This window comes from Hyaena hyaena, unplaced genomic scaffold, assembly GCF_003009895.1.
Source record: "Hyaena hyaena isolate Hyena2069 unplaced genomic scaffold, ASM300989v1 scaffold_271, whole genome shotgun sequence".
Taxonomy (NCBI): domain Eukaryota; kingdom Metazoa; phylum Chordata; class Mammalia; order Carnivora; family Hyaenidae; genus Hyaena; species Hyaena hyaena.
The window spans coordinates 1,823,246-1,850,076 of NW_024080902.1; the positions used below are offsets into that span (position 1 = coordinate 1,823,246).

Genomic DNA, 26,831 nt, shown 5'->3' on the forward strand with positions numbered 1-26,831 from the left:
TGAAAATTGCTCAATATATCCACATTCATACACCTAATCCAAAGGGCCAGATTTTTTTATTGTTTCATTTTTCCTGTTAAAAAAAATTAAAAGTGTCAATATTGAACTTGTGCTTACAGTCATGAGCTAACTTAACATTTAGCTGATTTAAATGTGAAATAGTTTGAATAAAATAAAATTATTGCATTTTATGAAAATCTTGGCATATTTGTGGTAATTTTTTGGTACTGAATTGGCTGCTAAAATTTTCACAAATCTAAATAAGCAGCTTGATGGCAGCTTTGGGGCCTTTTACTCAAAGGGTCTCCCAGGCTACTTTGAAAATACCATCTAAATTTGACATTCTCTAGATTTTAAAGTATGTATTCACATTAGCACAAACTAACTGAATGGTTCACAAATGAACTGGTGATGATCAGGAACATTCTGAAAGGTAGATGCCAGACATTCTTGGTTTTGAATCATAGCTCTCTCTTGTACTTTAAAATCCCAGAGAACTTTTAAAACTTTCTGTGTCTCACTTTTAGTTGTGAAATGGCACCCACCTTATCTGTTGCTAAGAGGAGAAAAGGAGATAAATATCACATAAAGTACCCCTCATAAACTGTTTTTAAAAATAGCTTTCAATCATTCAGTTTACTTAATAAATTAAATATTTAGATTTCCAGTCTTGTCTTCCCTCGCCCTCCTTGAGTGCTTTCATAATACCCCAACTTTTTAATGTCTACTGGATATTGGTCTGTCAACTCTTTCTATTACCTATTGCCTCAACTGTCAATTGAAAAGACTTTTATTAACTTCAAATAAGGAGTTATTAACTGAAAATGTATTGTTTCACTGCTTCAGGTAACTTTTCTTTTGAACAGAAGGCTGTCTTAATGGGAATCTACAGAGGGATTGTATTTCAGTGTAATTCATTTCCTTTGTAATTCTTTGTACTTAATTTTATACATTTAAAAGCACTGTGCCAGGAAAGAGTTCCCAGGCTTTGGAGTTCATGGTACTAAAAAGGTTATGAATCTCTGTGTGATGGAAGAATTCCCATTCTAGTGAAATTCAGTAAAGCAGTGATTGAGAGGTATGAGAAGTCATCAGTATCTGATCACTCAAAACCCTCAGATCCCACTAGAAGTGATTCACTCTATGTATAAGGCTAGTCCAGCCAACTTTAGAAAATTAAATAGTACTAACTTTGGCTGTAGCTTCTTGACTTCTCCATTCCTTAGCTTTGAAAGAAAAGAAAATGGCCCCTATTCTTCTAATACATAGGGAATTCTCTGTAATGCAACCAGGAGAAGCCATGTATGGTGTGAAAGAACAGACGTATTGAAATCGCAGTTGTTTAGTTTTTCCAAGTCGCTATTATTCTTCTGTGATGCAGAAATAATGTACACATTACTGATTTGTGGAAAGATTAAAGGAAACAAACTATGAACAATATATAGCACACAGTGTCTGGTATGTTGTAGGTACCACATGACTATTATACTGTGAGCTTAAAATGAACTTTAATTGAGTTTGGTTGAAGGAGGAGGTTTGAGAGTGTGGAGGTATTAAGATATGTGGTTGTTTTTCTTCCTGGAATTGGCTTGGATGGTTTTGTTGAATGGAGAAAACTTCCTGAATGGGATAGACTTTCTTTGGCAGAAAGAAAAGTAGGTTACAGAATTTAGTTGCAGAAATAGTGTGAGAGGAAGGCACAGACTAGGGAGAAGGAAAATTGAATTTAGAGTGTAGGCTTTGTGGAAAGGAATGAATAAAGGGGATTGTATGTGCGACTGAACTCATGCTTTTCCTTAAGTTATCTGTTTTCAGAGCAGTGGAATTTTTCATCAGAGATAAATATGAAAAGAAGAAATACTACGATAAAAATGCAATAGCTATTTCAAATGTAAGTAAAATCTTCATTTCTATTACCAATTGATGTTTGTTGTATAGATCTCAGACTTTTAACATACAATACAGCTTAATTTTTTCATTGTAAAATTCTACTTAGTTAAATACTTTTAAAAATTTTAATATTGGAATTTTTTGTCACATAATGTTGATGAGCTCTCACAAAGCAGAACTCTTGACTCAGAAAAGAACACATTCTAAGTAAGAGTCTAATAACTATTAAATGTCATTTATTAAGTTAATTTATGAAGTTTACAAAAAGATAAAATCACTAACTGAAAAAGAGGGAAGAGAAAATTGTTTCACTCAATTCTGGAAATGAATGAAAAAGAAACAAGGCAATTTATCCTCCCCTTGGCTCTAGTAGATGCGCCCAGACATATGTATATTAAGACATGGCATTTTAATTGGTTACTATCAAACATTTTGATTCCTAATATTTGAGACTTTACTGTAGTAATCAAAATATTGTATCATTGTTTCCTTTTAGTTTTTTTTATTAATTTTTCTCATTCCATTAATTATAGTTTAAGGCCTACTGTCTTCACTGTTATAGTTATGTTTTTTGGCCTTTGATACCTAGATTAATAAGCAAGCTATGAATAATCTTGTGGTTAAGTCCTCTGTCAAGCAATTTGGAGACAATAATTTCATCTCATTTTGTATACAAACTGGGTTTTTGTCTCCAGTCCATATGGAGAAGCAGTATACTAAAAAATTAATCAAATACTAACAAAATAAGGATATTTTAATACATTGTCTCTGATAATGAAAAAGTCTTGTTAAAAATGTTTAAAGTATCATTAATGTGTATTTTGAAACAAGACACCCTTGTGTATAGAGTTTGGGCTTCATTGGACACTAGAGAGGAAATCTTTTGAAAGAATTGACAGTATTGAGAATGATATTTATAATATCCGTAAAACTAAGTCTAATTGTTAGCATTATGGGGGAGGAAAATGGGCTAACTTTAAAACGTAAATGATATATTTTCATATGAAATTTTAAGAGATCATTTGGTTATTTTTAAAAACTTATGGCTTTACATTAAATACCCTTTAAAAAAACTAAACTTTTTTGTTCTTTTATATTGATAGTATTATTTTATCTTGACAATAACTTGGAAATTATTTTTATGTAGTAGTGTATAGGAAAACATTTTTATCTTTGGATGGTAGCTGTTGCTATTGAATTCCCCCCCATCCCCCGACCTTAAGTGTGATAATGGTACTTATATGCTCAGTTAAGAGAATTTCTTCCTTCATTAAGAGATATGTACTGGGATAAAATATTTAGGGATTGAGTGCCAGGATATCTGTGATTCCTTTTTAAAAGCTTGTTAAAGTTTACTGCACCTGAGAATATTACCATGTTAAAAAGGAGTCATACGCTGTCCAGGGCCTGGCACTTCAGGTGTATGCTGTGTGCACTCTGCTGTTGCGTTTTGGCTGCTCTTTCCCACTGGTCGGTCAATCCTTTGCAGAGCTCTTCCTTGCTTGCAATGGGGAAGTGTTTGGACTTTAACTAGGTGTGCTTTGATTTGTTTGTTGAAGTAACCCTGGAAAAAAAAGGAGTGGGGAAAGCCTGTACCCAAAAAAAGAGAAAAGGAAACAACAAACATACAGAGAGTCAAAAAAACTAAGGCTGATTCCAAAGAAAAAGAAAGAAAAAATAGAAAAGAAAAAGCAGAGGAAGAGAAAAAAGAAGGAAAAAGGAAAGAATACAGAAGCCTGATCCAAATGAATGAATGAATGAATGAATAAATAAATACAGCGAGAAAAGGAAACAAAACAAACAAAGAACTATAAGCCTGATTCCAAACAAAAAAAAGGAGGAGAAAAACCAAAAAGAGTGTCTGTGGGTGCTTGGGGGGTGCTGGCTGAGCTGGATTGGAGGAGAAGCGGGCTATGTTGGCTCAGGGTTGTCTTACCCCAGTAAATAAGCAGTTGCCAGGCACACAGGGGCACGGTTTGGTGTAAGTGGGTCCTGCCTCCACTGTAGGCCACTGTGTTGCTTTCTGAAGTCCCACTGTGTTGACATTGAGGGGAAATGGCTCCACCCCAATCTCTCATCCTGGACCAGGGATTTCATCCCCCACTGTTCAGGCAGCCCTCACAGAATAGTTTGGGAAGTCAGCTTGTCCTGTGTGAAAACTCTGCTGCGTCTTTTCTTCGGCATGCAGCTGGGATTTAAATCCCAAAGTCTTAAAGGACCACCAGCATTGTGCAGATCTGCTCTCCTCTTCTGGAATAGAGCCTCTCTGCCCTGTTGATGAAAGGCCTTTGGCTGGCACCTGCAGGGTCTTTTGTCCTTAGGGAGGCAATAAACTCTCCTCCAAAAGTAGTCCAGGAAGGGGACTGTTCTCTTCAATGCATGCCAGAGATCATTACACCGTGCTATTCTCTCTGGGGCCAGCTCTGTCCTCCCCGGGAGTGTACACCACAGCTTTACTCCAGAGAAACTCGTGCACTTGCAGAACCTCAGAGTTTAACTCCAAAGGCTCTTTGCAAAAAAGAACTTGGATCCTTATTACTTCTCGCTCTCCACCCACTCCATGGTCCAGGGAGGTTTTCCTCTTCTGCTAACTCAGTGCTTCACTATCTCCTATCTGTTTCTCTTCCTTTTGTCTCTCTGTGGGAAGGGTTCTGTCCCCTCTGTGGCACTGCTGTCTTTCTCTCCCCCAGTTCACATCTACACACCTTTCATCTGCCAAGCTGTCTCCTTCCACCTGTGGAGACCCTTCTGCCACTCCACAGACTGATTTCCTGAATGTTCCAAGTAATCTCTTGGGACGAGGAAAGTTCAGGGTTTCTCCGCCATCTTAACTCCTCTCTCTCTTAACTCATTTTTAAATGGTTCAGTGAAACGTGGCAGCTGAGTATATGTGTGCCTGTCTGGAGAGAGAGAACAAGCATGATATAATGTTAACATTTGATGATATTGGTAAAGTTTATAGAGATAATTCATTTTCTATTTTTATGTTTTTTTTGTAGGCTTGAGAATGAAAATTTTAAGGTGAAGGATTGTGTATTCTTGAGTTTATATTATTCATACAATGAAAATTTAGAAAAGTTTACAAAATTCACATTCAGCCCAAGGATAAATGTATTCCACCTACTCATCTATACACAAAATGATAATTTTCTTAAAGTTAATATTCTAGCAAGTTTAAAACATTTCTGTTTCACAGTAATTAATGTGTAAGCAACTAATCTTATATATCACTAAGAATTACATTATATATTTACATCCATTGTCTTCAGTAATGGATTAAACATTCATTCAGATCGTTTCTGATCACTTATTATGGTCACAGTCTCCTAGTATATTAAACCAAAAAGGGCATGTACAGTTGTATTTAGAGAGATTTAATTTCATAGTGGGGATGAGATTAGGTTAAAACAACATGAGACAAAGTATAAGTATGTTTATTTTTTGAGAGAGAGAGGGAACAAGCTGGGGAGGGTCAGAGAGAGAAGGAGAGAGAAATCTCAAGGAGGCTCCTTACTGCTAGCACATAGATATAGGGCTTGAATTCACAAACTGTGAGATCATGACCTGAGCCAAAACCAAGAGTTGGAAATTTAACCAACTGAGCCACCCAGGTACCCTATTTCTTAACTCTTTTTTTTTTTCCTTAAGTAGTTTATTGTCAAGTTGGTTTCCATATAACCGAGTGCTCATCCCAACAAGTGCCTTCCTTCTTGACTCTTAAAAAAAAAAAAAAAGAAAAAGAAAACTGATACATTTCTTGCCCTTCTGAAACAAATATTTCAGAATATTGTGGCAAAATATAGTACAATAAACTACAAGAGAACAGTGGCAAAGGGTTTTGTCATTTTTCTGTGATACTGCTCCTCTCCCTGCCAGGCTATTTAATGAGTCTGTGAACTAAGCCCCATAGGAATCCATCATGTAGAGTATGAGAAGCTAACATGGAACTTCCTTCATCCCCAGGGATTTATTCATAGTTGTAAAAACTGGCTTCAGGAGACAGTTAATAAATATGGCACCTGGTCATATAAGCATGGTGCTTCTGAGAGCAGGAAGGGATGTATGTGCTGCTTTGTGGAGGGAACTTATGGTATAGGATATGTGGTTTTGAGTGCTATGTGGTAACATAAGTATGAGTTAAGGAAGGAAGTTTAATGGAAAATAAGACAAAAACAAAGTATATTCCTTTGTATTTTGTATTTGTATATTTGGTACTATAGTTTGTAATGTTTTGTACTCTCAAACAAAAAAAATTATTTTATTTTATCTTAAATCTTTTTTATTAAAAAAAAATTTTAATGTTTATTTTTGAAAGAGAGAGACAGACTGCAAGCAAGGGAGGGGCAGAGAGGGAGACATAGAATCTGAGGCTCTAGGCTCCAAGCTGTCAGCACAGAGCCCAATGTGGGGCTCGAACTCACGAACTAAGATCATGACCTGAACTGAAGTCAGATGTTTAATTGACTGAGGCATCCAGGCACCCCTGTTTTGTATCTTTTAAAGTAACTGCATGGTGCTGGGTACCAGTGTGGGTGTGCATAGGGTGTTCATATCAACCCTCAGTACTTCCCTTCCTCACCCCTGTGATCTGTGCTAGCCTCTCATTTTGAAACTAGATGTGGAATTCAGAGATTGGCTATTGAAGTGTCCTTGGACTGTTTCTTCTTTTATTTGTTCATTTAGTCATGCAACAAACAAGCATTGAATATATACCGTCTGTAAAGGCATTGAGATTGAAATGATAAAATCTTTGTATAATACTAGCTTATGCTCAAACACTATCCACATGTAATATACATGTACATGAACTATATTCTAAAGCACGAAGTAGTATCTGTTATAATAGAATAAAAGTGCTGTGGGAACACAAAATTTAGATAGCATTAGTTAATTTTCACTGGGAGAATTTTTAAAGGAGGCATGTTTGAAATTAACCTTAATAGAAAAGTAGGATTTCAGCAAAGAGAAAATAGGCTGAGTGTTAATAATGCAGAAAAGACATTTCAGGTTGAAGGGACATTATATCTCCTCTGTGCCAAAGTAAGATAAGGAAGAAAGGAGTTCAGATATATTATTTGGTGTTTGTGTTTGTTGAGTAGTCTCTGAAACTGTCTTGTCTAGTCAGTGTGAAACAGACTATGCAGGATAGGTAAATGATGAGGAGAGAATAAATGTATGAGGAAATAACTCTTGAAAGGCAGATAGAGATTGTATGGAAGACTTGAGTGCCAGACTTCTACTTTTTTTTAGTAAGACGTTATTGTATTAATTTTCTCTTCTTATTTAGCAGTTGTCTGGAAACTTAGTGACTTTAAACAGTACAGATTTGTTTTCTTAAAAAATTTTTTTTTAATGTTTTATTTATTTCTGAGAGAGAGACAGCATGAGCAGGGGAGGGTCAGAGAGAGAAGGAGACACAGAGAGAGAAGGAGACACAGAATTGGAAGCAGGCTCCAAGCTAGCATAGAGCCTGACATGGGGCTCGAACCCACGAACTGTGTGATCTTGACCTGAGTCGAAGTCGGACGCTTAACTGACTGAGCCACCCAGGTACCCCTGTACAGATTTGTTTTCATACAGTTTTCTGTTGGCTTAGAGTTGGCTTAGAGTCTGGGCATAGGTTAGCTCAGTTCTCAGCTCTGGATGTCACCACGCTGAAATTAAAGGGCTGGCCAGGGGGACTGTCTTGTTTGAGGCTCATTGTCTTCCAAGCTTGTGATTGTTATCAGAATTCATTTCCTTGTGATTGTATGACTAAGGTCCTATGTTCTTGCTGTCATATGGCGACCACTCTCAGTTCCTAGGGGCCATCCTGATTCTTAATAGTTAACCCCATCTTATGCGTGGCAGCTTATTTCTTCAAGACCATTGAAGAATTTCTCTCACACTGTAAATCTTCTATTTTAGGAAAGGCCCCACCACCCCCTTTTAGGGACTCTCCTGATCAGGCTAGACATACCCAGAATAGTCTCCCCTTCGATTAATCCATCACTAACTATTGGGATCTTAATTACATCTGCAAATTTCTAACCTTTATTATATAATATGCTAGTCAAGAGAGAGTCCACCATATTCCCACTCCTGCCCATACTCAAGAAAGGGCATTATATAAGGTATGTATACCAAGGGGTAGGGGTTTTGGCCATCCTAGAGTTCTTACCACAGTGGTACACAATGAATCTGACCTCTATGGTTGTTACTTCAATGAGTGATAGGGGAATTTGAAAATTTTTAGTACAGAAATCCGTTCTCTCTTCCTCTCTCCTTCCCCTCCCTAACCAGTAGTGAATCAAAGCTGGAAGCACAGTGATTGAGTTGCTAGAAGATCTAGCGGGTCTTGAGTAGATGGAGCTGAACTCTGCCATATTACTTGCTCTTTTTCATCAGCTTTTCTGTCTTCCCCCTGCCTTCTCCTTCCCCTCTGTTCACCCTCCCTCATTCCCCACATATATTTTAATATTCAGATTATTTATTTGCCATCATAATGATCAGAAACAAAAAGTCTAGTAGAGGAGTAAAATGTGTAGGCAACTGTAGCTATTTAATACTGACTGCCTGACTTCCTTAATTTTGTCTCGGGAAACAGTTAATAATCTTTGGGAGTTGGTGAGCACTTGCTTGTTCTTGTTTCAGTTTATCTTACATAGTACTCTCCTCTTTTACCACTTCTCATCTCTCAGAAACAACCTCTTGAGCTCTATTTGAATTTGAATTAGTAGCACACGAAGATTTTAATTTTCCAGTCTTAATTTCACACGAAATTACTTTTCTAATCAGTTGCCATATAATTGAATATTATGAGTTTAAAAACAATAAAATTTCACTCGTTTTGTTATATATATGTATGTGTATAAAGACTAATACTTTAATACAACAAAAATAAAATAAAATTCATTATTTCAACTTAGAAATTATTATAGAAACAATGTTTCTATATTATATTACTTTAAAAGTGAGTTAACACTAGTAATTTTTAGTATCATCAGTATAATTAACTGATGATTATATAATTAGTTATTTAAGATACATAAGTAATTCCAAGACTAAGTTGCAATACAGTTTAGATGCTCTCTATTAGGGATGAGAAACTTAGGTGAATAATTAGGTAGTAAGTTAGAATTAGTATAAAAATAGCAGTTTCAAGTTGGCTTTCTTTGTTATTCCTTTTCATTATAATTTAGTTTCCTTTTCTGTGGAACAGAAATGATCATGGTGTCTATATTTCATAGTATTGTAAGAGTTAAGTAAGAGAAGGCATGCTGCATTTTTAAAAGGGTGCCTGGCACACATATTTAGGGTGCTTAATAATTATAATGTAATGATTATATTGGAGGAAGGTGGTGGGAGATTGGAAGCAACAAATGACTTGAAGCAGGTAGATAATTAAGAAATTTGAATACTCAAATTTATAAGACTTTAGATCACCGGTACAATTTTGACTTAGAGGTCTTTTTTTAAAAATTTTTTTTAATGTTTTATTTATTTCTGAGAGAGAGAGAGAGAGAGAGAGAGCGAGCAGGGGAGGGTCAGAGAGCAAGAGAGATACAGAATCCGAAACAGGCTCCAGGCTCTGAGCTAGCTGTCAGCACAGAGCCCGACATGGGGCTCGAACCCAAGAACCGTGAGATCATGACCTGAGCCAAAGTTGGACGCTTAACTGACTGAGCCACCCAGGCGCCCCTTGACTTAGAGTTCTATGATTAATCCCTCCATGTTTTAGTCTCTCCTTTGATTAACATCTACCAGTGACTTGATGTGGCAATAAAAGGACTTATATTTTGAAAGTTTTCCAGCATCCTACATTTCTTAGTTACTTATGCAAAGATTTTTAAGTTAGTATATTAAAATTTAGCCTTCTTCAAACTATGAGAGACTCTTGAATGCTGAGACAAACTGAGGGCTGGTGGGGGAGAGGGAGAGGGGGAGTGGGGTGATGGGCATGGAGGAGGGCACTTGTTGGGATGAGCACTGGGTGTTATATGGAAACCAACCTGACAATAAACTATTTAATAAAAATAAAAAATAAAATGTACCTTCTACATATTTGGTAGCTACCGTTATTTCGTTAAGTTTTATCAAAGTCTTTTAAGTGGCCTATTGATGAGTTTAATTGATGGTATGTTTTGTATGATTTATTTATTGGTTCAGTAAATGTATTTTCAGGTTTTGTGTCAATTATATGGACATTGGAAATCATACTTTTAAGATGATTTCTGGACTACGGAAACACCTGAGCTTTACAATATATTGAGAGCTCATAAGACAGCCATTCGAAATTGCTATGATAAAATCTCCACTTGAAAAACATCCAAGAGTGCCTGAAATGAGTTTCAAGCAGTGTATTGCTAGTAATTAATCCATAAGGCAACTCCCAGTGGTCTTACATTTTTCAGTGTTTTGGAACACCAGATTTTATTTTATTGTGTTGAAAAAGGTGGTAGTGGAAAAAAATTGATCAAGAAAATAATGTGATTTTTTTTCTTGAAAAGGTAAACATTTTGCTTTATGGCCTTCAAATAATCATATTGGTATTTTTATAATACTTCATACCTTTGCCAAATGTATTTGCTCACCTTATTCTGGTAGGTGGGAGTTGGAAACCTGTTAGGCCTGATCAGTTTTTCTTTTGTAGGAGGTGAGTTTATGCAATTGTATTGCTTTAGGACTTTTTCACGTACAATTTACTTTGGTGGTGGCCTAGAGAAGAACCTCTGGGCTTAAGAATAATTGAAAGAAAGACTGTAACTTATTTATTCCCGAAGGATATTTTTACTAGGTTCCCATTGTGTATTCTCTCATGGATGGAGGGTTTGAGCAGGAGAAGGGTAAGGAATAGAGGTCGTTCAGTCATAACAACTGAATTTACTGACGCCACCAATTTCTAGCGCAATTTTCTAAGGTCCAAGTCTTTGTCCATTCTCTATATAAAAATATTAGAATCCAGTGAAATGGTGCTAATGTGTAGTTATAAAATAAATTCTGAATTTGACAGTAAATGTCAATAACTTACTATGAGATTTCAGCATAGTATGTTAGCAAGAAAGGACAATAATAACTGCTGAGATTGAGCCTCTTTTTGATTCTTCCTCTGAAATGCTCCCTTCCTCCTTTTTTGTTTTCCTTTAACATTCAGAAATGTTTATATAATATAATATGTATGGACTATTTAAAGCTTCTAATTAAGGATACTGAGTGATCCGATTTGCATTTGAGAATGCCATAGTTTGGAGAAGAGTAAGACTTGGGACAAGGAGGCCAGTTAGGACCAATATAGGTGACAGATGATGGTACTTTCCTATTAGGGTGCTTAGTGGAGATGGCAAGGAGTAGTTTTGAGAGATTAGAACACTCAAAAGCACCTAGTTTTCCTTGCCTCTGTATTTTTTTCTTCTCTCTTGCCCCCCGACCCCCATTTTTTGTTCGCCCTCATCTGTCTCTGTGTTCTTTGGTGTCTCTTGCTTCTGATTGTCAGTATTTGACCTCTGTTTCCTCATTCCTTGCTGATATATGTATCTTAACCCTCTCATTAACTTTTTAAAACTGAACTTTATTGAAGATAAAATTTATGTGCAGTAAAAGGCAGACAATTTAAGATAGAGTTCATTGATTTTTTAAAAATATATACCTTTGTGTAACCACCACAGAGGGCATATAGAATCTTTTCTTTTTTCTGAAAGGTTCCTGAGCCACCCCGACCCAGGTAACCACTGGTCTACTTTTTTTTTTTTTTTTTTAACTTTACATTATATTTGTCTTTGCTGGAGTTTCATATGAATGATATCATACATATGTACTGTTTGGTGTCTGATATCTTTATTTCAGTATATTTCTGAAGTTCATCCCTGTGTTTATGAGTGCTCTTTGGCCATTCTTCTTTTATTAGCAGATAATAGTTCATTTTGTGGATATACCACAATTTATTTGTTCACGTGTTAATTTTTCCATTGATTTTTCAAGTGTCTTTCCTACTGAAAAACTCCCTGTTTATTTCTAGCTGAAACAGAGTATCAAAGCTTTTTTAGGAGAGAGCATTAAAATGCTTTGTTAAATTACTGTTATTTATTTTAATGTTTTATTTTTGAGAGAGAGACAGAGTGCAAGCAGGGTAGGGGCAGACAGAATCTGAAGCAGGCTCCAGGCTCCAAGCTGTCAGCACAGAGCCCGATGCAGGGCTCGAATTCAGGAACCGTGAGATCATGACCTGAGCAGAAGTCGGACACTTAACTGACTGAGCCTCTCAGGCACCCCTAGTTACTGTTATTTATTAAATAGTTTTATATTCCTGCTTCTGAGCTTTAAAAGTGGCCAAATCAGTCAAAAGGAGAACAAACACTTTTACAGTGAATTATCTTGAATTAGTAACCCTTCTTGACTTGCTAAATATATACCTATTTCTCTTTTATGTTTTTGTATTTAGCTATTACACGAGTTTGGGCAAAGAGGTCTTTATGATACAGGCTGTCATCTTAAGTGAATTTGTGTGCTTTTTAATCTGTTATTTTCTACATAAAGAGGCAATTAAAGATCTCAAGCAAGTAAATGTCCAATGGGATAAAGCAACTTTGAAGCCAGGGTTTAAGGTGACATTTTTCTTTTAAAATCTTTTCTTCTGTGTGTAATTCCCATTAGTAGTTACTAAATGGCTAGTTTGCACAATTATGACAGAGCCAACAAGCAGTGTTCAAGGAAAAAAAACTCTAAAGTTTATGGTCTTGGGTTGTGATTCAAGAATTACAACCGTAACTAACTTAATAATAAGCAGATTGAATGAGGACTTATCTCCCAACGTTATTTTGACATTACATAATAACCTTTCTGTAATAGCACCTTTTATTTTAAACAGTTTCTTAGAGGCATTGTTGATATGATAGGGCAATATATATAGATGTCAGTTTTATGGCTTCAAAGATCTACTATGCATTTTGTAAACATATTTCAGTTATATTTTGGCAGTAAAGAGAGCAGGAAGATAATGCTTCCATTAAAGTGATCAACTATGCATGTAGAAATTGGGTAGGAAGATGTGTGAAAAGGCTTTTAGATGAAATCCATTTTCATATATAAATTGCCTCTGCCGCATATATAACTGTCTCATAATGCTTTGGAGTAATTCAGCAAATACAACACTGGTATTGGTGTTTGTACATACTGATCTTAAAGAAGGAAGTATATAAATTGTTTTATGCTAAGTCCTGCTGCTGCTTAGCTGTTATATTGCATTAACCTACTCTTTTTTTTATTCCATACTTTTTTTTTCTTAAACAGCTGATTAAAACTTAATAATTAACTTTCACTATTTCAGCACTGTTTTATTTTCCATTCTTAAAATAGTTATTACAAGTAAAAGCAGAAGTTCATTTGTGCTCTCCTGCTATTTGAAACAATGTGTCTTCATGCTTCAGAGCATTAGTATTTCAAAAGTAATGCTGAGTAAAAGTTTACCATCTGAGAAAATTAATTATTTTTCACATACTTTTGGTATGATCATACCTGAATATATTTTATATCATAGTGAACTCTATTTTATTTTATTTAAAAAAATTTTGAGAGACAGAGAGACAGAGCATGAGCAGGGGAGGGGCAGAGAGAGAGGGAGACAGAATCTGAAGCAGGCTTCAGGCTCTGAGCTGGCAGCACAGAGCCTGATGCAGGGCTCGAACTCATGGACCACAAGATCATGACCTAAGCAAAAGTCAGCACTTAACCGACTGAGCCACCCAGGTGCCCCTAGTGAACTCTACTTTAAATTATACAATATTCTGTAATAAATATTTACATTTTTGGAAACTGCATATAGGAATTTAAAAAAAGTTGGGCGCTTGGGTGGCTTAGTCGGTTAAGCATCCAACTTCGGCTCAGGTCATAATCTCGCAGTTCGTGGGTTTGAGCCCTGCGTCGGGCTCTATGCTGACAGCCAGCTCAGAGCCTGGAGCCTGTTTCGGATTCTGTGTTTCCCTCCCTCTCTCTCTGACCCTCCCCTACTCGTGCTGTCTCTCTCTCTCTCTCTCTCTCTCTCTCAGAAATAAAACGTTAAAAAAAGGAATTTAAAAAAAGCAAAAATACTCTTTTTTTTAATTAATTTTCTTTTTATTATTTCTAGGAGAGAGAGAGAGAGAGACAGCGTGAGCAGGGGAGGGTCAAAGAGAGAGGGAGTCACAGACTCTGAAACAGGCTCCAGGCTCTGAGCTGGCAGTCAGCAAAGAGCCCAACGCGGGGCTCAAACCCAAGAACCGCGAGATCATGACCTAAGCGAAAGTCGGACGCTTAACCAACTAAGCCACCCAGGCGCCCCACAAAAATACTCTCTTGATGCATTATTTCTCTTGGTTAACATACTTCTAAGTGCATTTATATCTCAAGAATAGGTAGGCTTTATGTTTTTCCTGTGCCTGTCAGTTCTATTACTTCCTTTCGTTTTGTTCTTCTGACTTTTCATCTGCATTCCACAGATTTCCTCCTCTGATGCTCCTCTTCAGCCTTTGGTGTCCTCTCCTTCTCTACAAGCTGCTGTTGAGAAAAACAAATTGGAGGTATGGTAGTGTTCTAGCCAGCTGCATTATGTAGTGTTCAGTGGTAAATGAGCTTCCTTTTACTCTGTACCATAATTTGGGAGTGGTGTATTAGTTGTTTATATTTTGAATGGTCTCCAGTATTGTACATATTAAATATAACAATTTCTAGAATATTTCCCTATGCCATGAGTAGGATTAAAGAAGTTTGATCTGTTTCATTTCAGAATGACAGATTTATTGGTACTATAGATATATCTCAACATTTAAGAAGCAGTTTTTTTTGTTGTTTGCATTACTACTTTATACTTCTAGAATTTTTTTTATAGTTGCTGTTGAATTCTTTGATCTATTAAAAAAATCTTTCATTGAAAATGTTTTCTTTAGAAGATTCTGCTGTTTTAAGTATTTGAAGAAAATGTCAAGTTTCTTTTTTTAAGCAATAGTAGCCATCATACAGATACACTAATGCATTTAATACAGAGTTATGACTATAGAATCATCAGTGATAATCATTAGAATGTGTTTGTGGTAGGTGTGGTTAGAGTGAATGATAATGATTCCTAATGGAGGAAAACATAACTTTATGGAAGTTCCTAATGCAATATAGTTTTCATGCTGTGATTGACATTCACTCACTATGCTCTTTAATACAGGAGGCATACTTTTGAAATATCTTTAATTCTTAATAAACATTAGCTATAAGGATTAGGATACATTCTTTTAAAAAAATTTTTTTTAATGTTTGTTTATTTTTGAGAGAGAGACAGAGCATGAGTAGGGGAAGGGCAGAGAGAGAGGGAAACACAGAATCCGAAGCAGGCTTCAGGCTCTGAGCTGTTAACACAGAGCCTGACGCAAGGCCTGAACCCAGGAACAGTGAGATCATGACATGAGCTGAGGTCAGACACTTAACTCTGAACCACACAGGCGCCCCTAAGATGACATTCCTAGTAGAGAAAGCATTTTGGTGAAAAAAACCCTGTGGGCAAAGTGGGTTGTTTGGAGATTTGTAGGTAGATGGCATGGCTAGAACATGCATTGGATAGGGAGAGAAGTGAGAGAGCAGCCCACTTCTGAGCCTTCTGAAGGATTTAGGTCTTTACTCTGAAGGCCCTGATACTTTAATGATGAATTTTAAGGGTAGAAAAGGTAACGGGATCTGTTATTCTTGCCTTTACACTATCCTTCATCTCTGCGAAGAATAAATTGTGTTGTGGGGTGTGGAAAAAGCATGAGAACTTGCTTTAATCCATGAATAAAATGTTGGGAGCATGTGCTAACCTGGAGGCAGAGGGAATATAAAGGCTTGTGTAGTTTTAAGAGATTTTGAGAAGATGGAATCCATGGGATTTAGTAATGAGTGGATCGTGACAGTGCTTTGGGAAGCCTTGATGGCTTCCAGTTTCTGGCCTCAGTATCTCAGTGCCTGATGGATCTATTCAGGGAGAAAGGGATACAAGCTGAGGGTGAGGAACAGATTTGAGGAGAATGGAGGAAGGGGGATGAATTAAAAGTTAGATATGACTGTAGGATATCCAGGTATCTAGTAGGTAGTTGGATATACAGTTCTATATCCCGGAGGAAAGATCTAGGCTGGGGGAAGTGGGAGTAGATAGAGAGAGATTGAGAGAAGGATTAAGATTATAAATCAGACCAGGAAAAGTGTGTTGAGTGATAAGAAGAGAGTCCTAAGATGGAAAGCTGGGTGGGTACACTTGAACTTAAGAGCAAAGGGAATTCAAAGGAGTCTGTAGGAGACAGTTTTAAAGCATGAAGTACATGGTTGGAGTGTTGTAGGTATCTTACTAAGTCAGCACACAGACCCAGGAAAGAAGCACTCTAGGAGGGTGGATATTACCATGAGAAAGTGGAAGAATGTCAAAGGCAAATTTTGCCTTTTCAGAATTTGCTCTGAAGCTAGGCTTTTACATAAGAAAAACGGTAGAAATCCTGAATATATTTTTGTACTGTGTGGTTCCTGCCTGCAAGTCTTAGATAGTAGTAGACATTGGTGATTTCAAGATGGTGGCATACGAAGACCTGAGAGTCCCCTTTTCTCATGGACACAACAGATCTACAACTACACATAGAATGATTTTCTCTAAAAAAGATGCTAAAACTAGCTGAACAGCTCCTCCGCAACAAAGGACAAAAAGGCCACATTGAGATACATAGGTGAGGCAGACACATGGACCCACCCCTGGTGCTGTGATCCACAGGTAAAAGGGATCTCACAAATACGGAGAATGTTCCTGAGGAGTGAGAGGTTTGAGCCACATATCAGACACCCCAACCCTTAAGACCTGAACTGGAGAGATGAGTCCCCAAAACATTTTGCTTTAGAAACCAACAGGTCTTATGTCAGGATACCCAAAAAATAAAAACAGACAAACAAAAAAAAACAAACCTGTAGGAAAATATGACTCTACTCTTAAAGGGCACATGAACAGTGACTCACTTGTCCTAGAAAGTACAAAAGGGGCAGGTTGAAAAAAAGCTCCCAGGCCATATATGAAAGAGACTTATGCCTAATTTTAAAGTGTCTGTTGGACAGGGTTCACTTGGATCTCTCTTTGAAGTAGGTGCTAGTACATTTTTGTACTACCTCAGCCTTGCCAGTGCTGGTTGCCCCACTCTTCCACACCTCCACAGTCCCACCCTACCACATTGGATGGGCTGGTTCTTCCTGTGCTGGTGCCCTCCTGTGACCCTGCTAAAGCCCAGAAATGCATGCTTTTCACACAGGGGACACCCCTTGAATGCCTGGCTCTGGTGGCCAGTGGGCCTGGCATTTTTGGTCCTTATGGGACTGAAACAAATTGGAGACACAGTTTGTGACAGGCTATGCCTCCCCCCCCCCCCCCCCCCCCCCCCCCCCCAGGGCACTATACAAAGAGCTGACTGAAACACACTCTTAGTCGTCTTATGACCACTCCTTCAATACTGGGAGAGGTCACTATTTTGCCCAATACATAGAAACAGAATTAGGCAAAATGAGGGAATGGGAATATGATCCAAAAATAAGAGTATGATAACATTTACCAAATGGAAATCACAGAGCTGAGCCGAGGAATTAAGATGGCAGAATAGAAGGGGGACCTAACGCTTGCCTTGTCCTTCGAACACAGCTAGATAAATATCAAATCAATCTGAACACCCAGGAAATCGATGTGAGGACTCAGAAAACAAGCTGCACACCTAGAGGGAGAAACCGTATTGTGGAATGTAGTAGGTGCAGAGATTTGATGTGGGGGAGTAAAGAATTGCCAGTACTGCGGAAGTGATGGAGCTCTGATCAGGGAGAAAGGGGGGAGAGAGCAAGAATGCAAGCAGGGTTGCCAGGGCATTGCACAAGAAAAACACTTCCCCAAAACCATTGACGGGGGAAATGAGAAGGGCTGATTACTGCAAGTTTTTATAAGCAGCAGAGTGCAAACTGAAGTTTTAGAAATCTGTGCCATCACTGGGGTAGAGCCTGACAGGTGTACAGTTGCTCCTGTGGAGAAGGAGGGCAGAAGCCCAAGAGCAGGCAGTGTAGTCTGAGGATCCCCTGGGTTGTCCTGGGAGAGATAGTTCCCCTTCTTTGAGTGCATTTGGGAAAGGTGGCACTGCCTCTCAGGGGACAAAATAGCTGGTAGGCACCATTGAGCTGGTCTGTGTATTAGCGTAGAACAGAGGCACCTGCTGAGGGCAGCTCACCTGCATGCTGACTTTCTCTGTGCTATACCATGAACTCCAAGCTCCTGCACATTGGTACAGCTGCCCTTCTGGGACAAACTGTCACCAGCCACAGGGTGATAAGACCCTCCCCCAGATGATCAGAATGGATTCCTAAATGGCATCCCTGGATGCCACCCCAGGTCCCTAAAATCTGGAGTTTTGAAACTCAGCTCATGTACTTGAGATAAAACACAGGACCACTGTGCCAATAGGTGAGCAGATGGCTACAACACAGGGTGAAAGCAAGAATCTGAAGAATGCCTGGGACACACAAGGGGAGATTGTTCACTCATCTCTGAAAGCTTCCTAAACAGCAGCAGGCATAAACTCCCCTCTCTGGAGACAAGAGAGCTGGCTGACACCATTTTTACTACTGCTCATGAGCATAAATGGATTTCAGTGAGCAGCACAGCATCCATAGTGGAGGCTTGAGTCGCTTACACCAAACCTTGCCCCCCTGAGCTGTGCAGGTACTTTTTTTTTTTTTTTTTTTTTAAAAACCTGGGGAAGTGTGCCTGAGACTCAGAGCAGCAAGCCCCAACCCCAGAAGACTAGCATAACCGCCCTCCTCTAACCCCCAGTGCACACACCCAGTCTAGTGACCATAGAGTTCTGCAAAGCTTTAGCTCTAGGCAAAATAGAATCTAGCCTCTTTTAACAAGCAGACCCAAACACACCTAGTTAGAACTCACCACACACACATATAAAGTCGACAGGGTCCCAACACTCCCCATTGTAAGCCAGGAGAAACTGCAGAGGACTGACGTGAAGGAAAGAATAGCCAAAACACAATAGCAAGGTGTACACAGCATATACCAGAAAAACTTTCTGAAGCACCAGGCTCTGGACAGTATATGACCTTTTCTTAATATAGCCATTACTCTTTAGAACAGGAAGCATAACAGGCTTTCCTAAAACACAGAAGACAGAGACCTAGACAAAATGCCCTGATATAGGAATTCATCTCGAAAGAACAAAAATTGGTCATGGCCAGGGATCTAATCAAAATAGATACAAGTAACATGCCTGAACCAGAATTTGAAACAACAATCATAAGGATACTGGCTAGGCCAGAGAAAAGCATAAAAGATATCTGTCCCTTACTGCAGAGATAAAAGAGTTACAGACTAGTCTGGCTGAAATAAAAAATGTGATAGCCAAATATCAGAGGAATGAAAGAGTGATATAGAAGATAAAATTATGGAAAATGAAGTTGAAAAGAAGAGGGAAAGAAAAATATTAGATAATATTCACATCATAGGAGACCAAGAAGAATGAGAGGGGAAAAGGAGAAAGTGTATTTGAGGAAATTATAGCTGAAAATTTCCCTAATCTGGGGGAAGGAAACAGACTTCCAAATCCGGGAGTCACAGAGAACTCCTGTGGGGAATAAGTTTAGGAATTCCCTGGGCTTGCACCAACGGGTTAACAAGGCATAAAGAATTATAGAGCCATAGGATGCTCACATCTAAGTTTGAGTAAACAAGATTAGGCAAATTAGGATAGAGAGAGCAGGGCAAAGGCCCCCAGGATAGAGAGGGGGGCAAAGGCCCCAGTACAAAGGTAAGGTATATGAGGTAAGCAGGATTAGATATTTAGGGCAAAAACACCCCCAGTTTAGTAGTGTAGCAGAAAGCTGCTTTCACAGAAAGGATGGACCAAATTAGGTAAACAGGTAAATAGGGGCATAGACCTCTTCACAGATGAAGCTGCCAGAGGGGAGCTGTTTAGCAAAAGAAAAGTGCCTTGTTATCCCTGAGGCAGCATGCTTTGTCTGTCGTATCCCCTAGGGTGCCTAAGATAAATAGACCACTGCACCTCCTGTCTGCTATTAGCATCCTTCTACCTGGCGCCAGGATTTTGGTTTATATCCACCCAAACCCCTAACACCATACAAAACCCCTTTTCCCTCACTCCCATGAGTTATTGTTCACAGATTTATTGTCTCTTCATGCGTTTCCATCACCGTGTTTGTTAAGCCTTCTGATCCTAATAAAAATGGAGCAAGGACCCTTAACTGGGTCTCTAGTCTTTTCCCAGACTTTAGCCATCTCTTGCATTTTAATTCTGCATCCTGCTTTCTTGCTGGACAAGAAAGAACTTTAGACCCAGAGTCTATGACAAATTCCCATAAAAATCAGTAAAAGCAGACTAATACCAAATAATATCATGGTAAAATTTACAAAATACAGAGATAAGGAAAGAATTCTGAAAGCAGTAAAGGAAAGCAATTCCTAAACTACAAGGGAAGACAGATAAGGTTAGCAGTAGATTTCTTCACAGAAGCTTGGTAGGCCAGAAGGGAGTGGCATGATATGTTCATCTGTACTGAATGGGGAAAATATGCAGCCAAAAAGACTTTATACAGTAAGGCTGTCATTCAGAATAGAAAAGAGATAAATATTTTCCAGACAAACAAAAGCTAAAGGAGTTCATGACCACTAAACCAGCCCTGTAAGAAATATTAAAGGGGTCTCTTTGAGTGGGAAAGTCCAAAAGCAGCAGACTAGAAAAGAAACAGAGAAAATATTCAGAAACACTGACTTTACATGTAATACAGTGACACTAAATTCATATCTGTAAGTAATCACTCTGAATGTAAATGGACTAACTGCTCCAATCAAAAGACATAGGGTATCAGAATGGGTAAAATAAGACCCCATCTATATGCTGCCTACTGGAGACTTATTTTAGACCCAAAGATACCTCCTGATTGAAAGTGGGAGAATGGATAACTATTTATCATGCTAATGGACATCAAAAGAAAGCTGGATTAGCCATACACATATAAGACAAACTAGAATATAAACCAAAGACTGTAATAAGAGATGAAGAAAGGCACTGTATCATAATAAAGGGATCTATCCAACAAGAATGAAATATAATTTCAATTAAATCTATTCTAAATATAATTAAATCTAATTATAGATATTTATGCCCCCAACTTGAAGCACCCAAATATAAAAGTCATTTAATAACAAACATAAACTCAGTGATAATAATACAATAACAGTAGGGCACTTTATCACTTCACTTACAGCAATGGACAGATCATTTAAGCAGAAAATCAGCAGAAACAATGCCTTTAAATGACACACTGGATCAGATGGCCATTTTTTTAAAAGTTTATTTATTTGTTTTCTTAAATAGTTTATTAAGTTGCTTTCCATATAACACTCAGTGCTCATCCCAACAAGTGCCCTCCTCCACGCTCATCATTCCCTCTTACCCTCTCCCCGACCCCCATCAGCCCTCACCCTGTTCTCAGTATTCAAGAGTCTCTCATGGTTTGCCTCCCTCCCTCTCCCCAACTATATTTCCCCTTCTTCTCCCCCATGGTCCTCTGTTAAGTTCCTTCTGATCCACCTATACGTGCAAACATATGGTATCTGTTCTTCTCTGCCTGACTTATTTCGCTCAGCATGGCCAGATTTCATTCTTTCTCATTGCCATGTAGTATTCCATTGTATAGATAAACCATATCTTCTTGATCCGTTTGTCAGTTGATGGACACTTAGGCTCTTTCCATGGTTTGGCTATTGTTGAGAGTGCTGCTATGAATATTGGGGTATATGTGTCCCTTTGCATCAGCACTCCTGCATCCCTTGGGTAAATTCCTAGCAGTGCTATTGCTGGGTCATAGGGTAATTCTGTTAATTTTTTGAGAAACCTCCACACTGTTTTCCAGAGGGACTGCACTAGTTCACATACCCACGAACAGTGTAGGAGGGAGCCCATTTCTCCACAGCGTTGCCAGCATCTAGAGTCTCCTGATTTGTTCATTTTAGCCACTCTGGCTGGCATGAGGTGGTATCTCAATGTGGTTTTGATTTGTATTTCCCTGATGATGAAGGACGCTGAGCATCGTTTCATGTGTTTGTTGGCCCAGATGGCCTTAATAGATATATCCAGAATATTACATTAGCAGCAGAATACTCATTCTTCTCAAGTGCATATTCACCAGAGTAGTTCACATTTACTGGGTTACAAATCAGACCTCAACAAGGACAAAAAGTTTGAGATCATATACCATGCATATTTTCAGAACACAATACTATCAAACTTGAAGTCACCCACAAGAAAACATTTGGAAAAACAAATATATGGATGTTAGAGAATATTCTACTAAAGAACCAATGTGTTAACCAGGAAATTAAAGAAGAAATTTTAAAAAATACATGGAAACAAATGAAAATGAAAACATGAGAATCCATAACCTTTGGAATGAAGGAAAAGCAATCATAAGAGAGAAGTACATGGTAACACAGGTTTTTATATCAAGAAGCAAGAAAAGTCTCAAATATACAACCTAATCTTAACACCTTTAAAAAGAGCTGGAAAAAGAAAAGCAAATAAAACTTAAGTCAGAAACTTAAATAAAACTTAAAAGCAAATAAAACTTAAGCAGAAGAAAGGAACTAATAAAGATTAGAGCAGAAATAAATGATGTAGAAACAACAACAACAAAACAGTACAACAGATCAACAAAACTAGGAGCTGGTTCTTTGAAAAAATTAATAAAATTCAAAAAGAAAAGAGAAAGGACCCCCCAAAATTAAATCACAAATGAAAGAGAGCTCAGAACTAATACCACAGAAATACAAATAATGTTAAGATAATATTATGAAAAATTATATGTCAACAGATTAGGCAATCTGGATGAAATGGATAAATTCTTAGAAACATATAAACTGTCAATACTGAAACAGTAAGAAATAGAAAATTTGAACAGACTCATACCCAGCAAAGAAAGTGAATCTCTGATCAAAAATCTCCCAACAAACAAAAGTCCAGGGCCAGATGGCTTCCTAGGGGAATTCTACCAAACATTTAAAGAAGAGTTAATATTTATTCTTCTCAAATTGTTCCAAAAAATTAAAATGGAAGGAAAACTTCCAAACTCATTCTACAAGGCCAGCATTACCTTGATTCTAAAAGCAAAGACCCCACTAAAAAGGAAGATTACAGGTCAATTTCCGTGATGAACATAGTGCAAAAATTTTCAGCAAGCTACTTGGAAATCAAATCCAATAGTACATTAAAACAATTATTTACCACAACCAAGTGTGATTTATTCCTGGTCTCTTGGGATGGTTCAGTATTCACAAATCAGTCAGTACGGTACACCACAATAAAAGAAAGAATAAGAACCATATGATCCTCTCAACAGATACAGAAAAAAACATTTGACAAAATACAGCATCCATTCTTCATAAAAACCCTTAACAAAGTAGGGATAGAGGGAGCATATCTCGATATCATAAAGGCTGTATACGAAAGACCCACAGCTAATGTTATCATCAATGGGGAAAAACTGAGAGCTTTTTCTCTATGGTCAGGAACAAGACAGGGATTTCTGCTGTCACCACTGTCACTTAACATAGTATTGGAAGTGCTAGCTGTAGCAGTTAGACAACAGAAAGAAATAAAAGCAATCCACAACAAGGAAGGAGTCAAACTTTCACTATTCACAGGTGACATGCTACTCTATGTAAAAATTCTGAATGATCACCAAAATGTTGCTAGAACTAATACATGAAGTCTGCAAAGAGCCAAGGATACAAAATCAACATACAGATATTGGTTGCATTTTTATACACCAATAATGAAGTAGTAGAAAGGGAAATCAGAGAATCAGTCCCATTTACAATTGCACCAAAACCCATAAGATAGCTAACAGTAAACAGAGGTAAAAGATCTGTGCTCTGAAAACTGTAGAACATATATGAAAGAAATTGAAGAAGACACAAAGAAATGGAAAAACATTCTATCCTCATGAATTGGAAAAACATTGTTAAAAATGTCTATACAGCCCAAAGCAATCTACACATTTAATGCAATCCCCATCAAAAATACCACCAACATTTTTTGCAGAGATGGAACACACAATCCTAAAATTGTATGGGACTACAAAAGACCCAAATAGCCAAATCAGTCTTGAAAAAGAAAAGCAGAGCTTGGAGGCATTACAATTCTGACTTCAAGCTATATTGCAAAGCTGTAGTAATCAAGACAGCATGAACTGGAACAAAAAACAGACACAGATCAGTGGAATAGAATAGAAAACCCAGAAATGGACCCACAAACTATATGGTCAACTTATTTTCAACAAACAGGAAAGAATATCCAATGGAAAAAAGACAGTCTCTTCAACAAAAGGTGTTAGGAAAATGGACGGCGACATGCAGAAAAATGAAACTGGACCACTTTCTTATACCATACACAAAAATAAACTCAAATGGATAAAAGACCGAAACGTGAAGCAGGAAACCATCAAACTCCTAGAGGAGAACACTGGCATCAACCTCTATGACCTCAGCTGCAGCTCTTAAGAGACACATTGCTGAAGGCAAGGGAAAAACTAGCAAACATGAACTCTTGGCATTTTATCAAGGTAAAAAGCTTCTGCACAGCAAAGGAAACAGTTAAAAGGCAGCCTACAGAACGAGAAAAGATATTTGCAAATGACATATCTGATAAAAGGTTAGGATTCAAACTGTATGAAGAACTTACCAAACTCAACACCAGAGAAACAGATAATCCAGTTAAGAAAGGGCAGAAGACATGGGTTAACATTTTCCATGAAAGACATCCAGGTGGCTAACAGACATGTGAAAAGATGTTCAACATCATTCATCATCAGAGAAATACAAATCAAAACTATAATGAGATACCATTTCACACTTGTCAGAATGGCTAAAGTTAACACAGGAAACAACAGATGCTGTCAAGGATTCAGAGAAAGGGAAACCATCTTACACTATTGGTAGGAATGCAAATTGGTGCAGCTCCTTTGGTAAACAGTATGGAGGTTCCTCAGAAAGTTAAAAATAGAACTATCATACAACGTAGGAATTGCACCACTAAGTATTTACCCAAAGGATACAAGCAGATTTGAAGGGGCATGTGCACCCTGTGTTTATGGCAACATAATCAGTAATAACTTAATTATGAACAGAGCCTAAATGTCTGTCAACTGTTGAATGGATAAAGAAGATATGGTGTATAATACACACACACACACACACACACACACACACACACAAACACAAAATGGAATATTACTCAGCCATAAAAATGAATAAAATCTTGCCATTTACACTGATGTAAATGGAGCTAGAGTATATTATGCTAAGTGAAACAAGTCTGTCAGAGACGGACAAATACCATATGATTTCACTCACATGGAATTTAAGAAACAAGACAGAAGAACATAGGGGAAAGAGGAAGAAAAAAAGAGAGTGAGGCAAACCATAAGAGACTCTTAGGGTTTATAGAGAACATACTTAGGGTTGATAGGGGGGAGGTGACCAGGGGTTGGACTAGATGGGTGATGAGTATTAAGGAGTGCAGTGTTGTGATGAGCACTGAGTGTTACATGTAAATGATGAAACAATAAATTGTACTTATTAAACCAATTTCACTGTATGTTAAATAACTAGAATTTAAATTAAAACTTGAAATGGAAGTCACAAAGCTGAAGAATACCTTAACTTAACTAAAAACTATACTAAAGGGAATCAACAACAGACTAGATGAAGCAGAAAAGTGGATCAGGGATCTGTGACCTGGCAGGCAAGGCAGTGGAACTTAACCGAAAGCTGCAAAAAGAAATGTTTTTTAAATGAAGATAACTTAAAGGACTTATGGGACAGTATCAGTTTCACCACAGAGTAACAGTCATGTTTTGAAGGTTGCAGAAGGAGAGCTGAACGGACAGAAAACTTATTTGGAGAAATAATGGCTGAAAACCTTCCTAAACTTGGAAGGGAAACCACCCATACAGATTCAGGAAGCCCAGGGAGTTCCAAGTAAAAGTCTTAACTCCAAGAGATCCCTGGCAACACAAAGGGATTAAAATGTTAAATATTAAGCTGTTAAATTAAATGTTAAAACCTAAAGATAGACTCTTGGGAAGATGGTGGAGTAGGAAGATCCTGAGCTCATCTCCCGTGGATACACCAAGGCTGGATCTACATATAAAGCAACTCTCTGAGAATGACTTTAATACTAGCATAATCGCTATTATACAACTAAAGATATTTATAAAAGCCTTGTCAAAAGAGTAGGAAGAACAGGGACATAGTTAGATTGGAAACAAACTCCCAGTGCAGTAATGCAGAAGTTGTGGGGATATCAAGGTACCGAGGTTCTCTCTGATATGTGAGGGGGGTTTAAGGCCCATATTGGGCACCATTTGCCCCAGAGATTAGCACCAGGGAAGTTGAATCCCCATAACATCTAGCTTTTCAAATCGGTGGTGCCTAACTGTGTGAGGGCTAGAGGGCTATGGGGGATGGAGACTGTTTTTAAAGGGCCCGTGAACAGTTCCATTACTTGGAGACCCAGCATAGAGGTAGCCATTTGAAAAGTGCTTGGAACATACATGAAGGAGATTGACTAATTTTAGCACCTGTCCCAAAGGGGCAGGGATCTGTAGGAACTTTTTCCAACCATAGAAACATTGGAGGGCATCATTTTCTAGCTTTCCTTTAGCTGCCCTGATGCTGGCAGACCCTTATTCTGACACTCTCTATCAACCTTGCTAGCAACCACTCATCCCACCTTCATGTTCCCCTGTAGACTGACATATCCCTGTAGGCATCCTTCCAAGTGTTTCCCACCCTACCACATCTTGGCAGGCAGCCTCAGTCAGGACCAGTGCCACATTTGAAGCACGTTCCACCCTCCCACTCCCACCCAGGGGAA

General features: G+C 38.0%; 1 protein-coding gene across 2 annotated transcripts in view; it reads left to right on the forward strand.

The window, feature by feature from the left end:
* The window catches only part of SMAP1 (small ArfGAP 1), a 181,663-nt gene that overhangs the window by 72,251 nt on the left and 82,581 nt on the right, over positions 1-26,831 (forward strand). Inside the window, exons 4-5 of one of the 2 annotated variants that reach the window (XM_039245811.1) lie at positions 1,816-1,891; positions 14,340-14,420. In XM_039245811.1, the coding sequence (XP_039101742.1) occupies positions 1,816-1,891; positions 14,340-14,420 (157 nt within the window). The remainder of the gene's footprint in view (positions 1-1,815; positions 1,892-14,339; positions 14,421-26,831) is intronic. The other variant, XM_039245810.1, reaches the window with a different exon arrangement.